We start from the raw sequence: 19,003 nt of genomic DNA on the forward strand, positions 1-19,003 counted from the left end.
AAGTTTGTTCTTATCCACAGAGCCACCTTTCTGTTCCCTGAACCAAGGAATATCCTATCACAAGAGCTCACATCTTCTCCCCACTTCCCCTCTGAGTCACAAAGCCAGATCATGATGGTGAGAAAGTGAAGAAGCTGAATGAGTTTGTGGGGTGACTGGCGACTGTAGATTACCTCTTATGTGCAGGTGAGTGGCTGAAAGTGGGGAGTGAAATGGGATTTGTGGAAATGGACCCTGAGCCAGAGAATCTGCTTATTCAAGTTAGCTAGGTCAGGACAGATGTGTTTGCTCGGACATCCTCCCTCCCTCATCTATCTGCTCCCACATCCTCCTTCCCTCATCTATCGGCTCCCACCTCCTCCCTCCCTCATTGTCTGACCTAACTTCCTCCTTTCCTCATCTATCGGCTCCCACCTCCTCCCGCCCTCATCTATCTCCTCCACCTCCCTCCCTGAAATATCTTCTCTCATCTCCTCCCTCATCCATCTGCTCCCATCATCCTCTATCCTGACATCTATTTGCTGTCACCATCTCCTTCCCCTCATCGATCTCATCCCACTTTCTCACTCCCCTCATCTGCTCCCAACTTTGCCTCCCTTAATCTGCCTACACGCACACTCTCTCTCTCATCTGCCTCATACCTCCCTCTCTCTCCCCTCATCTGTTCACTCAGGCCCTCTCTCCCCTCGTCTGCTCACTCCCGCCCTCTCTCCCCTCGTCTGCTCGCTCCCGCCCTCTCCCTCCCTTCGTCTGCCTGCTCCCATCATCCTCCATCCTGACATATATTTGCTGTCATCATCTCCTTTTCCTCCTCTATCAAATCCCACCCACTCACTCCCCTCATTTTCCGCTCCCACCCTTTCCCTCCCTGATCTGCCTACAAGCACCCTCTCACTCTCTCATCTGCTTCTTACTGTGCTCAGCCTCGCCTCGACTGTCTGCTCCCCCCCTCAGCCTTGCCTCGACTATCCATTCACGCACGCCCACATTGATTGGCTCCCATCCATTCCCTCCTCTACCCTCTCACCCCATCACTCCCCTCAACTACCTGCTCCCATCCACTCACTCCCCTCATCAGTCAGCCCCCACATCTGTCTGCTCACATTCTGCCCTTCCTGTCTCCACCCACACTCTCACTCTCCTCTTCCAGCTATATCCTCTCCCTCCCCTCATCTATCTGATCCCACCATCTCCCTCCCAGATCTGCCTCCTCCCACCTTCTCCCTCCCTCATCAGCTTCCTCCCACCCTCTGTCACCCCTCATCTTTGTTCTCACTCTCTCTGCTTCATCTCTTATTACTCCCCCTCCTCATCTGCTCCCATCAATCCCTTCCACATCGCTCTGCTCTCACCCTCTCCCTTCCCTCACATCTCTGCTCCCACCCTGTCCCTCCCCTCATCTCTCTCTTCCCACCCTCTCCCTATCTGTCTGCTCCCGCCCTCTACCTCCCTCATTGCTCCTATCCAACCCTCTCCCCTCATCTGCTCCCACCCTTGTCCTCTGTCACATTCTGTCTCCCCATGTGTTACTTCCTCCCCCCACCCCCCAGCCTCTCCATTGTGTTTGGTTGGGGTGGTTATTGGACTCTCCATTTCAGGGTCTGTGTTCCTGGTATTGCCCTGTAATAGAACAGCAGCTGCCAAGAGTAACCAGGGTCAGGGATGACAAGACATTCAGTGGAAATTGCCTTCTGCGTAATAAAAGGTTGTCCCTTTTACCAGCTATGACTGAGTATTGAATGCTTCCTGGAAATTAGAGCATATTCTCTCATGGAAGTTGATAAGCACGTCCTGTCCTTTGCATTGTCTGATAGCAACTGGCTTTCCATCAGAACTTTGGGTGCGCAGTTGTCATGTAGGGCTTGAAGATTACATGTAGGTTGGTAACATATGTTAATGAAGGATCTGTATGCCAGCCCTTTAAATGGGATAGTGAGCTAGATAAAAGGGAGGCTTCAACTGAAAACACTCAAAACACTCCTGCTCTATGTCAAATATTGAAAATCACTAGAATTAACTGTCAAGTAAAGACTGAGGAGAAATTACTTTCTCTGCAAATCATTTAAGGTTGTAAAAACAGGACTGAAGTAGAAATATGTTGCCTGTTCCCTCGTTAATTTGAGATCTAATCCTGGAGCTCCCTTCCCAACAGCCCTGTGAAAGCATCTTCACTAGAAAGACTGTGGTGGTTCAAGGAGTTGACTCACCCCTACCTCCAGGGACATTATGGATGGAAAATAAATTCTAGTATTGCCCAAGTTCCTAAGAATGAATAAATTTTTTAAAAAGTCTTGATCTTTGCCCCACATTCCTTCCTGTTCCCCAGAAAATTTGCTATTAGCTGTGCCAGATTATCAACAAATTTGTTTCATGGATGTCCATAAATTGATTTTGTTGAAGCTGACTTCCTTACTTCAGAAAGGACAAAGGAAAGAGGGAGCAAAGCAAATGTTTACCAGGCTGTTTCCTGGAAGGCAAGTTTGTCCCATGAGGAGGGGTTAAGCAGACCAAGGCTGCTTTCTCTTGAGATGATACTAAAATGTGCATAATATTTCCAGAGTTTGACAGAATTTAGTATTTATTAGATCTTACATCCATCCCACAACATGAGGGAACAAAAATCTTTGTGCTATGACTCCATTGCAATTTACAGACATGTGAATTTATGTCTAAAGGCTTGTAGAAAGAAGCTGTCCCGTAGCCTGTTGGTCCTGGCTTTAATGCTACAGTAGTGTTTGCCAGGTGGAAGCAGCTGAAACAGTTTATGGCTGGGGTGACTGGTGTCCCCGATGATCTTCCAGGCCTTCTTCCTGCACCTGCTGCTATAAGTGTCCTCAATGGAGAGATGTTCACATCCACAGATGCGCTAGGCTGTTCATACCACTCCGCAGTGCCCAGCAATCAAGGTTGGTGCAGTTCTTGTACCAAATGGCGATACAGCCAGTCAGGATGCTCTCAGTGGTGCAAAGGGTCAATGGATGTTGATGGTTTTTTCTGGCTTGGGAGTCTGGATCCAGGCTCGGTAACTCAAAACAGGACCAAAATGAAGAATTTCTCCCTCCTCACCCCGGAGACAGTGATGCATCTTTGAAATTCTGCACAAAGACTCAGTGGCTGTGTGTATTCAGGATGCGAATGGATAGATTTCTGTAATCAAGAGGTTTGGGTTGTGGATGTGGTCAAAGGAAGTGGGACTGGGGTAAGTGATGCAGTCCTGATGTTAGTGAATGATGGAGCAGGTTTGAACTTTGGTGTGGTCTTTTGCTGCCACTTTAACATGTTTGGAAGTCCATTATCATACATCTGTGGCTTTCATTACATGTTAATAAATTAGTCAAACATGATATGTCATCTCTGCTTCATTAGTTCACCACTGATGGTGCCTTATGGAATCTACCCTTGTTGGAGAAGCATCTGTGTGGGAAAGGAAATATTGATATCTCAGGTCAAAACCCTGTATCAGCACTCGCCTATTGCACCAGATTCCAGTATCTGTGGTCTCCTGGATCTCTTCTACCTTTGCTGGGGTTTATATTTCTTTGTCTGTCAGTTGGCCTTATATTTTACTCTTAAGTACATCTTGCCAGGGCACTTCAGCCACTCCTGCCCTCATATCAAGTTATGGCACTAATTTGTATGACTGGCGTTTCTCTCTAGGATGATGACTCTAATCCTGTCTGCTTACATGAGACTGGAACCCCTGCAGCCCATTCCATCTTTATCTAAAAAGCCATCCAGTGAAATTCCAAGAACATGTCCTCAAGGCTAATTTTGCCAATTTAATTTGCTCCATTGTTCATAGAACATAGAATAGTACAGCACTGTACAGGCCCTTCGGCTCACAATGTTGTGCCGTCCCTCAAACCCTGCCTCCCATATAACCCCCCAACTTAAATTCCTCCATATACCTGTCTAGTAGTCTCTTAAACTTCACTAGTGTATCTGCCTCCACCACTGACTCAGGCAGTGCATTCCACGTACCAAGCATGCTCTGAGTGAAAAACCTTCCCTTGAACTTCCCTCCACTTACCTTAAAGCCATGTCCTCTTGTACTGAGCAGTGGTGTCCTGGGGAAGAGGCACTGGCTGTCCACTCTGTCTATTCCTCTTAATATCTTGTACACCTCTATCATGTCTCCTTTCATCATCCTCCTCTCCAGAGAGTAAAGCCCTAGCTCCCTTAATCTCTGATCATAATCCATACTCTCTAAACCAGGCAGCATCCTGGTAAATCTCCCCTGTACCCTTTCCAATGCTTCCACATCCTTCCTATAGTGAGGCAACCAGAACTGGACACAGTGTGGCCTAACTAGAGTTTTATAGAGCTGCATCATTACATCGTGTCTCTTAAACTCTATCCCTCGACTTATGAAAGCTAATACCCCGTAAGCTTTCTTAACTACCCTATCTACCTGTGAGGCAACTTTCAGGGATCTATGGACATGTACCCCCAGATCCCTCTGCTCCTCCACACTCCCAAGTATCCTGCCATTTATTTTGTACTCTGCCTTGGAGTTTATCCTTCCAAAGTGTACCACTTCACACTTCTCCGGGTTGAACTCCATCTGCCACTTCTCAGCCGACTTCTGCATCCTATCAATGTCTCTCTGCAATCTTCGACAATCCTCTACACTATCTACAACACCACCAACCTTTGTGTCGTCTGGAAACTTGCCAACCCACCCTTCTACCCCCACATCCAGGTCGTTAATAAAAATCACGAGAAGTAGAGGTCCCAGAACAGATCCTTGTGGGACACCACTAGTCACAACCCTCCAATTTGAATGTACTCCCTCCACCATGACCCTCTACCTTCTGTAGGCAAGCCAATTCTGAATCCACCTGGCCAAACTTCCCTGGATCCCATGCCTTCTGACTTTCTGAATAAGCCTACTGTGTGGAACCTTGTCAAATGCCTTACTAAAATCCATGTAGATCACATCCACTGCACTACCTCATCTATATGCCTGGTCACCTCCTCAAAGAGCTCTATCAAAGAACTCTATCAGGCTTGTTAGGCACGATCTGCCCTTCACAAAGCCATGCTGACTGTCCCTGATCAGACCATGATTCTCTAAATGCCCATAGATCCTATCTCTAAGAATCTCTTCCAACAGTTTTCCCACCACAGATGTAAGGCTCACGGTCTATAATTACCTGGACTATCCCTACTACCTTTTTTGAACAAGGGGACAACATTCGCCTCCCTCCAATCCTCCGGTACCATTCCTGTGGACAACGGGGACATAAAGATCCTAGTGGTTCAGAGGTTCAGCAATCTCTTCCCTCACCTCGTGGAGCAGCCTGGGGAATATTCCATCAGGCCCCGGGGACTTATCCATCCTAATGTATTTTAACAACTCCAACACCTTCTCTCCCTTAATATCAACATGCTCCAGAACATCAACCTCACTCATATTGTCCTCACCGTCATCAAGTTCGCTCTCAGTGGTGAATATCGAAAAAAATATCATTGAGGATCTTGCTCACTTCCACAGCCCATCTTCCCACTTTTATCTCTAATCGGTCCTACCTTCACTCCTGTCATCCTTTTGTTCTTCACATAATTGAAGAATGCCTTGGGGTTTTCCTATATCCTACTCATGCTCCCTTCTTGCTCTCCTCAGCCCCTTCTTAAGCTCCTTTCTTGCTACCCTATATTCCTCAATAGACCCATCTGATCCTTGCTTCCTCAACCTCATGTATGCTGCCTTCTCCCACCTGTCTAGATTTTCCACTTCACTTGTCACCCATGGTTCCTTCACCCTACCATTCTTTATTTTCCTCACTGGGACAAATTTATCCCTAACATCCTGCAAGAGATCCTTAAACATCGACCACACGTCCATAGTACATTTCCCTGTGAAAACATCATCCCGATTCACACCCACAAGTTCCAGCCTTATAGCCTCATAATTTGCCCTTCCCCAATTAAAAATTTTCCTGTCCTCTCTGATTCTATCCTTTTCCATGATAATGCTAAAGGTCAGGGAGCAGTGATCATTGTCCCCCAGATGTTCACCCACTGACAGATCTGTGACCTGACCCGGTTTGTTACCTAATACTAGATCTAGTATGGCATTCCCCCTAGTTGGCCTGTCAACATACTGTGACAGGAATCCATCCTGGACACACTTAACAAACTCTGCCCCATCTAAACCCTTGGAACTAAACAAGTGCCAATCAATATTAGGGAAGTTAAAGTCACCCATGATAACAACATTTTATTTTTGCACCTTCCCAAAATCTGCCTCCCAATCTGCTCCTCAGTATCTCTGCTGCTACCAGGGGGCCTATAGAATACCCCCAGTAGAGTAACTGCTCCCTTCCTGTTCCTGATTTCCACCCATACTGATTCAAAAGAGGATCCTGCTACATTACCCACCCTTTCTGCAGCTGTAATAGTATCCCTGACGAGTAATGCCACCCCTCCTCCCCTCCCCACCCCCCATCCCTTTTAAAGCACTGAAATCCAGGAATATTGAGAATCCATTCCTGCCCTGGTGCCAGCCAAGTCTCCGTAATGGCCACTACATCATAATTCCATGTATGTATCCAAGCTCTCAGTTCATCACCTTTGTTCCTGATGCTTTTTGCATTGAAGTACACACACTTCTACCTTCTTCACATGGCCACTCCTGGGGGAAGGTTCTTTGGGCTTCTCTCCCTTGCTATTTCATACCTCCTACCACCCCATACCCCACCACATCCAAATTAACTCTTGGCCCTGTATTTCTCCCCTCTGTACAGTCAGTTAGCCCAGTACCTTTCATCTCTGCCTTTATGTGTGATTGTCAAGTATCCCACAATTTGTACTTCCCTGCCACGCCTCAGTAATGACTATTAGACTGTACCCATCCTTTCCCGTTTACTTAGAGACACAGTCCGGTAGCAGGCCCTACCGACCCCGTGAGCCGGCCTGCCCAGTTATGTGCTCTCATAATTTACAACACCCAAGTCTTTGAGATATGGGAGGAAACTGGAGCACCACATGGTCACTGGGAGAATGTACAAAGCCATTACAGTGGCAGAACTAGCACTTAATAGTGTTTTACAAGTCACTGCACCAATGTGCTGCCCAAATATGCCTCAAATTCACCAGCCTTGTTAGAAATCCTGGATACTTGATAAAAAGTTTTCATTATTAACTTCCCAATCGACCCACACAAGATGCTGGAGGAAATCAGCAGGTCAGACAGCAACCATGGAAGTGAACAAACAGTCAATGTTTTGGGCCAATAACCACCTTTGGGACTCATTATCTTCCCAATGCTTCCTCTGCTCTGTCCCTAACTGGAAGAAACCTCTTAAATTTATAAATGATCTGATACACACTAGTTATTAGGCACTTGGCTCACATGCACTAACATTTTGTCCTTTAACTTACTAAGGTTCATCCTGCCAGAACCCTTGGCCCATCTATTCAACTTGAAGCCTACCTGTAGCTCTATTGATTGGACTTACAAGCCTCAGAGTGATTCCAGTGAAGTTCATTCCCAGTTCTGGTGTATTGCCCTCTTGCTTTAGACCCACCTCCCCTGAGAAAATAAGGTAGATAACATTTTTGAAAGGTCAGGAAGAGTGAGGAAGTGACGGGGACGAGGAGTTGAGTGCAGGACAGATCAGACACAGGTCCGAATGGCCTTCTCCTGCACCTGCTTTCTTCTATTTATCAGCCAAGGTAAAGAATATAAAGTCAGAATGATTTCACTGGAACTGTATACAGCACTAGTTCAGCCACAGCTTGTGTACTAAGCGCTTCACTGGTCACCATGTTCTAGGGAAGAGTATTCCACTGGAGGAGGTGCGGAGATTAACGAGGATGTTGCCAGAATCAAATAAGCTACAATCCTTGGGAAAGGTGTAGAGGGATATGAACAAATGGGACTATTTCAAATAACAGCATGGACAAGTTGGGCCAAAGGGCCTGATTCCAAGCTGTGTACTTCCATGATCTCCATTGAATTGTTGGGAATGAGAAAACTAACAAAGATTTGAGAAGGGAGAATGACACCCTACTATCCCTGTGTAAAGAACATCGGCGGAAAACTGACCAGTAGAGAAGTAATGACAGTATCAAACTGAAACAAAAGATTTTCAGTGTAACCACATGGAAAGGATGTGGTAGAAACGTTTATTTCTTTATTTCTTGTGTTGTGATGCACAGACTGGAGCACACAACAATGAAAAGGGAAGACCACCTGTTGTGACATAATGTTCATTCTACAGCCAATCCACATTTCAGTCAGTACAGTACTACAGCAAGAACAGCTTCCCTCTCCCCACACACACCCCAGAATAAAAAATGATCTCAGTGATCAGAAGAGGCATGCTTGCCAAGTGCAACCTCTCCGTAGAAGCAAATGTTAAGGTAGTTTATGCAAAACATGTTTCTGAGCAGTGGGCCTGGACTAAACTACAGGTGAGATGAACTGATTCAAAGGTGTGGAGGCGACCTGGATTCTGGGCCAAGGCTCGATCGGCTCCTGATTATTCTTCAGCCTTTGCTAGTGGTCAGTACTACCACCTCCTCCACCCTACAACCAAGAGCATACACAGCATCAGTGGTCAGACTTCATGGACAGAACCACCGCTGGTTTCATCTCCCATTCTCTACCACCTAAACCATATAGCCTCCTTGAATCGTTACTAATAATCTAACTGGCTGCTTCATCTGTTTATTTTATTTTAGAGATAGAGTTGTAGACTATTACAGCACAGAAACAGGTCTATTAGCCAAACTGGACCATGCTAACCAAAACTTCCATCTGAACTCATCCCATTTCCCCATCTTTGGCCCATATCCTTTTCAACCTCTTCTAGGCATGTACTTAAACAGAGGTGGTGCAAATGCCTATCTGTTCATCCGTCCCTTTCCCTCCTCCCATCCATCCACTGAATCTTACCTCTGACAACACACGCCACTGGGACTCCTACGGCACTGTGGGAAAAGAGAACAGGATTCTGGTTAATGTTTAGGGTTCAGACTGTTAAGACGGGGAAGAAGAGGATAGGGATCCTAGTGAAGGCTCCATCTACTAGTTTGGTTCTATTCCTGTTTCTTCCTCAGTGAACACACAGTCCTTGTTTAATTGATCTCCTTTTATCTTATTCCCTGTTGTAATTTTTTTATACAGGACCCACATCTAATCTTTTCAGTTTGACATACTCACAATGCCAGTTTGCTCTCATTCTCTTTTCCCATCCTTTCCTGACATATGACCAAGCCTTAGGCTCATACTACACCTGCCGATTTTATAAGCCTCTTCCTTAGAGGTAAATATTGCCTTTAGCTTCTCCTGTTAGGTATGGATAGACCATATCCAAGATTTTGTACTTTATTTTTGCAATGCATTTAATTTATATACAATTCCTTTAAATCTCGCCATTGCCTGTGGTTTCCCAAACAACGAACACCGCTACCAACATTAGAGTCAAAGTGTTACAGTATAGAAACAGGCCCTTTGACTCACTTTGACCAACTTTCTGCCAACCACAAACCACACATTTACTCAAATTACTAACTCATTTTATTGTCTTCACAATCCCACCAATTTCCCCCTTTATTCTGTTTGCCTCCAGCTAGTCAGTCAATCTTCTACCTCTGCTGGTATCTTTCCTCTAATACCATGTGCTCCTGTTAAGCAGCTTTACACGTGATACCTTGTCAAAGGCCTTCTGAAAATTCAAGTAAGCACCATCCACTAATTCCCCTGTGACTGCACTGATTGTTATAGAAAAATAGAGGGCTATGGCTAACCAGAGGTACTTTCTAAAGTGAGTACACGGTCGGCACAGCATCGTGGGCCATAGGGCCTGTATTATGCTGTAGGTTTTCTATGTTTCTATGTTATTTCCTCAAAAAATTCCAACAGATTTGTCACACAAGATTTCACCTTAAGGAAGGCATGCTGACTTTGACCCACTTTATCATGTGCCTCCAAGTACCCCAAAACTTTATTCTTAGTAACAGACTCCAACGTCTTCTGAACCACTGAAGTCAGGTTAACTGAATTATAATGTCCTTCCTTCTGCCTCCCATCCTTCAACAGTGGAGTGACATTTGCAATTTTCCAGAGCTTTGCTTATCTAATCATTGTCCACATCAGAACAAATGACTTGGGTAAGGGCAGGGTGTCAGTTCTGCAAGACAAATTTAAAGAGCTAGGTGGGAAGCTTAGGGACAGAGGTGGTTTCCTTGGAAGTTTTGTCTGTGCCATACACGTCCAGGTGAGATAGAGGAGATTAGAAGATTTAATGTGTGGCTCAAATCATGCTGTAGGTTAAAGGGGCAGAAGTTTATGGGACATTGGGTTTCTTTTGGGGCAGATGGAACCTGTTCTGCCAGGACATCTTGCACTTGAAGCAGAGGGGCACTAATGTAGTGGGCAGGCGTATGCTTCAGTTAGTTGAGATCTGTTTAAGCTAGGGAATGAGGGGAAGGGGAACTTAGAACAGGGCAGCTTATCTGTTTAAACACCATAGTGGAGAATAACAGATTAGGACATAAACCAATTATAAGCTTCAAGAATATAAAAATAGGTTGGAGTAGGATGTAAAACATCAGTAATAGATGAAGGATGACCTGTAAAAATGCAAGCGGTATTAAGAATAAAATAAACGAACTGGAATTTTTCGCGTGTAATATGTATAAGTATGATATAATAGTGATAACTGAGACCAGGCTGACCGCAAAGGATGATGAATATAATGTTAAAGGATATACTTTACTTAGGAAAGATGGGCAAGATCGTAGAGCTGGAGGTGTACCCAGTACACCTTTTCTCCAAGGTGGAAAAATTTAAACACAAGGCTGCTTATGATAGAGAATGAGTGGAGACTTGGTAAAGATACCTGGGTGAGAATTGAAAGGAATAACATTGGGTGTATATTTATAGACCCCCTAATGCGGACAGTGATTTTAACAAGTGTTATGAAGGTACCACAGCTCTGAGGGGCCGAAGGAGCGGGAGCAGCCCCCTCCTTCCGGAGAATCGCAAGATCGCTATTAATTCGGGTCTCGGAAGTGAGAGACAATGCAACGGTTCTGACCATTGTTCTTAGAGGCACCTGTGTGTCCCTATTACGTGACAGCAAGCATGGACATGAACACCCTCGGGCAGTGGGGGAGGGAGATTGCATCCCCCTACTTGCAGCTACAACTCTGCAAGTAAAGATAAAAGCGGACTGCAGGAGGCAGTACCCCAACGATGCACCAGAGGAACTTGCTCGCTCAATGCTCCTAGGAGAGCTGGAAGCCACTCAACGCCACGTGTGCTCCTAACCCCCTTGCCTGGGGAGCGGGTGGCTGATACTACCGAGAAGGACTTCGAACTAACAACGGGAAAAACCAACGCTCCCCTGATTTTAACGGAGTGATCATAAAGACACGGGCAAGTCTCCTTTTTCGTTCTCACCGATCCCTCTAAAACACGTGAAACCTAGCCGGAGGGCAAAAGTCTGCAGACTTCTGAGTGACTTTTATATTTCCAACGGACAATATACTGTCCCCTAGACAACAGTCGAGATTATTTCATAATGATGATTATTGCTATACCCGCGTTTTAGATTGAGTTTTACTGACATATACGATCTGAATGTCTCTATTAACCCTGTTTTTTGTGCTCCCCTTTTGAATAAAACGTTTGAAAATAGTGCCATCAGACTCCAACGGACCTCTCTATCTTTGCTGGTGAGTTATCCAGTTACGGGATATGTAACACAAGCAACTCTATCGGATTATTAGAAAATCAAGCTCTGAGGGTGATGTTATAGTTATGGTTGACTAATTTTCCAAATATTGAGAGGGAGATCCCAGTGACTAATGGATTACCAGAAAGTGAATGATTGTTTTGTTTTGACGCAGTATGTAAATAGAGGAGAAGCCTGTCTAGGTTTGACATTCTGGAACAATCGGGATAAAATTTTGAGTACGGAAATTGTTGAGCCTTTAGGAACAAATGATCATTACATTGTTAGTCTCAAAGATTTTTTGGGAGAATATATCATTAAAAAGCACAGCCATTAAAGTGAATTCCAAAACGGCAAACTTTGAGCAGATATGGCAAAGGCTTCAGAATGTAAACTGGAAAGAACTGCTTGACATTGAGCTAGTTAAGGAACAATGGAGTTGACTTAAATAGGTAATACATGCAGTGCAGGAAATGTTCATACCCATGGTCAAGAGAAGCAATGAAAACAATAGCTCAACTACATGGATGAATACTTTTTTTAAAACTAAAGACAGCTACGTAAGGCATATAGGAAAAATACTCGTGATGTTAACTGTGGGGGATGTGAAAATATGAGAGCCATAGTCAAGAGAGAAAATCAGATTGCCAAAAGGTGGGTTGAGAAGGATATTGCTGATAATGCTAAGAATGACACCAAGGGATTTCTTTCACTACTTTAGAAGTAAAAGAAAAGTCAAGTAAGAAGTTAAAAGTATTAAGAATAATAATGGGGTGTTAAGTTATGCAGAGAAGGACGTAGTGTTGTTGAGCATCACTAGATGTTCAAAATGGTTGGACACCTCTTATCCCACGCTTCCTTTCCATGGTCATTCACCTGTCTCTTTCTTTCTTACCCTTGTTTTTTTTTCCATCTCCCTTCAGCATTACTGCAGGACACCGATCCCTAGGGAGAGCAGCAATAGGACTGAATTTCCTCCATTTGAAGACAATTCCTTTTACTGTGGACTGATGAGCACTCAGGTCTTTAGAAATGCTTTTGTAGCGTTTTCCAACTCCAAGCACCTCCACAGTTCTTCTTCCAAGGTTCTCTAAAAGTTCTTTCAATTGAGGCAGGGTGCACATAAACAGATCTTTCTTAAGATCTGTTTATGTGTCTTTTTTATAGGGCAAGGCATCTAAACAACCCATACCTCCAAAATCCCAGAGGTTCACATTTTTTGAACCTGGACTGTGATTGTTTAAATGGTATACTCAGTAATAAGAGAAGTATAATTGCTTGTGTGTGATATTTTAGACAGATTCTGTTTGTCTATTATTGTGACTTAAATGAAGATCAGACCAGATTTTATGAGTATTTAATGCAGAAAACTAGGTAATTGCAAAGGGTTCACAAACTTTTTCTTGAAACTGTATCTGTCCTGTGCCTTCCAAATTACTCCAGGAAACCCCAGCTATTGCTGCTCTGCCATCATCCCTGATAGTATCCCTTTCCAGTCAACTTTGACCAGCTCCTCTCTCATGTCTCTAGTTCCCTTTACTCCACTTGTACATCTGGCTTTACCTTCCCACTCTCAAACTGTAGAGTGAATTACATAATGATCATTGGCTCCTAAAAGCTCCTCTACCTTAAGCTCCCTAATCAAATCTGGTTCATTACACAATATTCAATCCAGGTGCCTTTCCCCTAGTGGGCTCAAACACAAGCTGCTCTAAAAACTATTTAGTAGCCATTCTACAAATTTCCTCTCTTGGGATCTAGCACCACCCTGATTTTCCCAATTGACCTCCATATTGAAATCCCTATGACTATTGTATCATTATCCTTTTTACATGCCTTTTATATTTCCCATTGTTATTTATATCCCACATCCTGGCTACTGTTCAAGGACCTATATGTAACTCCCATCAGCTTCTGAACTCTACCCATGAGGATTCTACATCTTCTGATCCTATGTCACCTCTTTCTAAGGACATGTTTTAATTGTTTTTACCAACAGAGCCACTCCACCCCATCTGCACACCTGCCTGTGCTTTTGATACAAGGGTGTCCCTGGATGTTACGTTCCCATGATAATTTTTCATCCATGATTCAGTAATGCCTGCAATGTCATACCTGCCATTCTCTAACTGTGCTACAAGCTATTCTGTAGATACGTGCATTCAAATATAACACCTTCCATCCCACATGTATCACCCTTTTTGATTTTTCCCCCATGTCACACTTCAACTCATCCCACTGACTGCAATTTTGCCCTATCATCTACTTGTCCTTCCTCACACTCTCACTACACACTGCATTGACTTGTATACCAACTGCCCTATCCTCAAACCTATCACTTTGGTTCCCATTCCCCTGTCAAATTAGTTTAATCTCCTCCAAACAGCTCTGGCAAACCTCTCTTCAAGGATATTGGCTTCCTTCAGTTTTAGATGTAACCTGTCCTTTTTGTACAGGTCGTACCTTCCCCAGAAGGGATCCAGAAATCTGAAAACTGCCCCCTGCCACAGTTCCTCAGCTACATTGTACGTAAGAGAATCTAAATGATCTTTTCCCTACTTGGTTCCTCAGCACTTTAGTGTTGGAAGCCATTTTGTACACATCTGTCACCTTCATTTTTACTGCTAAGATGGTATGACCAGCCTACGTGTAGATGGAAGTTCTGAATGATTGCTGTTTAACACCTGTATCTTAAATTTCCTGATTTATGCTGTGTGCAATATTATGCTGGTCATCTGGAATAACACTAAGTATCCTTGTTGTCTGCCCTTTCTAATATTTTTCCATAGTTAGCTCTCAGTTCCAGTCACCCTTCAGCCATACATCTCTTTAATTAAACTTAGTAGCCACTTCATTAGTGTATGTTCCTGGTCTTCTGCTGCTGTGTCCCTTCCACTTCAAGGTCCAACATGTCCATCCAGAGATGCCGTACTGCACACTACTGTTGTCTTGCTTGTTTATTTGAGGTACTGCTGCTCTCCAGTCTGCTCACAGAACTGCCGCTCACTGGATGGTTTTTGTTTGTTTTTGCACCATTCTCTGTAAACTCCAGAGATTTATGTATGACAGTCCCAAGAGTCCAGTAGTTTCTTAGATACTCAAACCACCCCATCTGACACCAACAATCATCCCATAGTCAAAGTCACTTGCACCACATTTCTTCCCCATTCTGATGTTTGGTCTGAACAACAACTGAACCTTTTGACCATGCCTGCATGCTTTTATGCATTGAAATGCCGATTGGCTGATTAGATATTTGCATTCACGAGCAATAAAGTGGCCACTGGTTGTAGATCGTGTTTCCATACTTTGTCGCAGTTTAGATCTTTGCCTTTATTTCTGCAGTACATATACCTCACCTACTTTTCCAACTTCCTGCCGCTTTGTTTTTCTCATTGAATCTTCCAAGGTTCAGAGAGAAAGCCCCGCCTACCAAATTAGATTAAACTCCCCAAAAACCATAAGACCATAAGATACAGGAGCAGAAGTAGGCCATTTAGCCCATTGAGTCGGCTCTGCCATCCAATCATGGGCTGATCCAATTCTTCCAGTCATCCCTATTCCCCTGCTTTCACCCCATACCTTATAAGACCATAAGATATAGGAGCAGAAAACAAAACAAAAAAATCCCACAGTTGTGTGAAATGTGATTGAAAAAAATAGGTGTAGCTTTCTTAGAAGCATAGAAAACCTACAGAACAATACAGGCCCTTGACTCACAATGCTGTGCCGAACATGTACTTATTTCAGAAATTACCTCGGGTTCCCCATAGCCCCCTATTTTTCTAAGCCCCATGTATCTATCATATCTGCCTCCACCACCGTTGCCAGCAGCCTATTCCATGCTCTAACCACTCTCTGAGTAAAAATTTACCCCTGACATCTCCTCTGTATCTACTCCCCAGCACCTTAAAACTGTGTCCTCTCATGTTAACCATTTCAGCACTGGGAAAAAGCCTCCTGACTATCCACACGATCAATGTCTCTCATCATCTTCAACTAAGAAGGTGGAAGGCTCAAATAATGGAAAGAAAATAGAGGATGAAGCTTTCTTGAAACAGCAGAGACAAATGTCAGTATAAAGTGGTTGAAATTAGGTAGTAAATATTAATATTATTTATAAAATGTAAGTGTTGCACACCTACTGGGGTTCCATGACAGTCCTAGGGGCAGTCAACTGAATGAGAAGGGGATAATGATCCTAAGATAAATATCTTTGGGTCAAGAGGAGGGCGATGTTGGCCAGAAGAAACTACAGCATGTAATTAGTGGATTTGACAGATCAAGGACAGGGGAATCAGACAAACCAGCTGTCTTTGTTACCCCCCATTTTGTGGACCGTATCCGAACCAACTCACAATTAGATAGCCTACGAGGGTTTGCGAGCACAGAGCTTTGGAGCCTCTGCGCCATGGGGGGCCGGTTGACAGAGGCTTAAAAGTGAGGCTGAAGTTTTCGAATAAAGTTTTTTCTTCGACTGCAGTTACCAACTCCGTGTCGTAATTTTAGCGCTGCGTGTAGCACACCGCTACAAGATCAAGGACAGGGGAATCAGACAAACCAGCTGTCTTTGTTACCCCCCATTTTGTGGACTCTGAACTGATACTTGTTCTGGGACAATCTAATCAGAGCAAGGAGCTCCAGGTAATGACCTGCTAAACCTGAGACCATTCTCAGATGAGTAACTAGTTAATATGTAAGATGCCAGACCTACCTAAGAAGCAATCTGTAATCTCATTAGACTGACTGGGTCACATCATAAATGGTTTGGACCAGTCAGAGTTGAAAGACACAGATACACAAGGCTGGGTGGGCAGAACCATGATGCAATGTTGGTTGTAGCCCTGGACAAGAACCAGAAAGAAGGTGACCCAGATAGGTCAGGTGACTTTGAGCCAATGGGATGGAGATCCATGAGTTTAATTGATAAAGAACATGGAGAGAGTAGGGCTGATAAGTCTTCAGAAACCGGAGAGCAACTATCGTGGATAAGGAGGACCCCACGGATGTGTGGAGATCAGGACCACGAGGAACACCTGGCTAGCGCAGGCTCCTTTCCCGGGTAATAGCTTGTCTCTTCGTAGACAGTTCATGGAGGGTCAGGGATTCTAGTAGGGTGCACACAAGGAAGTAGCTTGTGAAGCCATGTAGGTGGTAGAATGGGTACAAGTAAAACTCACAAGGAAGATACTAGAAATTTTGGGAACCAAGGGTCCAAATGAGAATGAGAAACATTGTTTATTGCTATTATAAAGGACTGGAGAAAATAATGGTGTTAGCAATGCCAAATCAGTTAGACCAAATGCCCTGTATTTCAGGGAATTTAAGATCCACTGAAATTGTGGATGCATTAGGGGTGATCTTCCAGAATTCGCAAAATTCAAGAAACCTCCCACTGGACTTGAAATTGATGAATATTATCCAGCTGTTCAGTAGGAGAGAAAGAACTTAAACATCTGTGAATCAGCCGTGAGAGATGCTCTGAACTGTTACTAAAGGTATGGTAAGTGAACACTGAAAATGTGCTGAGATTCAGCAAATCACTATAGTTGAGTGAGGGGTAATCGTGTTTTAGAAGGTTGGTGTGATAGATGCAATGTAACAGTATTTTCAGAGACATTTCATAAAGTGCTTTGAAAGAGATAGTTACACAAACTGAAAGTTTCTGAAGCTGGGGTAAGGCAGTGAAGCTTTATTCAATTGAGCCTTAGCAGCAGGAGTTATTCAGTGGGGGGGCACAATGGGAGGGGCCTGTTTTCAGAGGGTTTCAGAAAAATAGGAAATGATTTGTGCAAGTCTGACGTTCTGAAGAGGATAGAGGGGAGATCTGAGCGTTGTATTTCTCCATTGGAACTTAGTTAATCTATGTCAAGTTGAGAATGCTTAACTTGAATGTGAAGATGCTGATTGGGGAAGCACAGGATCATGTACTATCATCATCATCATCATGAAAGGCCATGCAAGTTCCAGAGAACAAATACAGGCATGCATGAGACTTTACATAAAGAGGGTAATGGGGGGGGGGGGGGGGGTGTAGTACTGAGGGAGCGTCACACCGTGGGAGGAATAGTACTGAGGGAGTGTCACAGTGTGGGAAGGGTGGTACTGAGAGAGTGTCACTGTGGAGGGGGTTTAGTATTGAGGGAGCGTCACGCTGTGGGGATGGTACCCAGGGAGCGTCACACTGTGGGATGGGTGGTACAAAGGAGCGTCACACTGGGAGGGAGCAGTACTGAGTAAGTACTGTCAGTGGGATCTGTGCAGAGAAAGTAATGCGCATTAGATGTACATTTGACAGATGAGTACTACACCAGCAAAGTGATCAACCCGTTCTTATTTCTGAGTTCTACTAGTGGCCTCATTTGAAGAATCTTCCAGGGCATCCTCCCTGAGTATTGCAGTGATGTTCCTCCCTGATCAATCCTGCAATACCCCATGCTCTTTCATCTTTTTTATCACTTTTGAAACTTCAACACAATAGCCCGTCGGGCTGTCACCTCTTCCTCTCAGCAACAACTGTAACTGCGATATTGCGTACTGACCAATGCTCTGAGCACCAGTCCTAGTTGCCAGCTGATTGCAGTACTGTAAAATGGATTTTGTTCAGCCCAGTGTCCCTCCCACTGTCTCCTCGGGTTCGGAGGGTCTCCCAGCCATTTGTACCCTGACCACTCAGCTGACAGTAACGGGGGGAGGTGGTGGGCAGCGGATCGTCCCACCGAGCTTGCTCTGCACAAATGAACTGCATTACCATGGACTACACTGGCTGCTGGAGAGCTGGGACATCTGGAGCCCCTGAGAGGCCCGCATATACATGGGTGCTTTTCTGCCATGAGTGCACCGACGGACCTGTGCCTGGCCCTGCTGGTGAGTGTATTCCTACCTCGGACCTCCAGTCTGCATTCGCTCTCTGCCTCCCCGAGGTTGTTGATGGCCTTGCAGCAGTAGGTCCCAGCATCAAAGAGACATGGCTTCCGGATCTCCAGTGTCAGCACCCCGTGGTTACAGAACGTCCTGTAGCGGGCATCAGTCGACAGGTCCAGCTGGTTCTTATACCATGTCACCTTGGGCTTGGAGTTGCAGAAGGGAGAAGAAGAATGCGAAAATGTGAAGGAACTGATGAAGAGGAGAAAGGAGAGGAGAGAGAGGGAGTGAGAAAGATGGAAAGGAGGTGAGAGAGTGAAAGAGCAGGGAGAGAGGTGAAGACAGAGCGAGGTGAAGAAGAGCGAGAGGGGGAGAGTTGGAGTGAGAAAGGGGAATGACAGGGAAGGGGGAGAGAGGGAGTGAAGGGCAGGGACAGGAAGTGAAAGGGG

At 44.7% G+C, this 19,003-nt stretch overlaps 1 protein-coding gene across 1 annotated transcript in view; it reads right to left on the reverse strand.

Moving 5' to 3' along the window:
- Window positions 1-10,562: 10,562 nt before the first annotated feature.
- The window catches only part of LOC132397530 (myosin-binding protein C, cardiac-type-like), a 172,001-nt gene continuing 163,560 nt past the window's right edge, over window positions 10,563-19,003 (reverse strand). Inside the window, exons 28-29 of the mRNA XM_059976360.1 lie at window positions 18,540-18,760; window positions 10,563-10,584 (exon numbers count right to left, since the gene is read on the reverse strand). Of these exons, the coding sequence (XP_059832343.1) occupies window positions 10,563-10,584; window positions 18,540-18,760 (243 nt within the window). The remainder of the gene's footprint in view (window positions 10,585-18,539; window positions 18,761-19,003) is intronic.

The sequence above is a fragment of the Hypanus sabinus genome, chromosome 7, assembly GCF_030144855.1.
Source record: "Hypanus sabinus isolate sHypSab1 chromosome 7, sHypSab1.hap1, whole genome shotgun sequence".
NCBI lineage: Eukaryota > Metazoa > Chordata > Chondrichthyes > Myliobatiformes > Dasyatidae > Hypanus > Hypanus sabinus.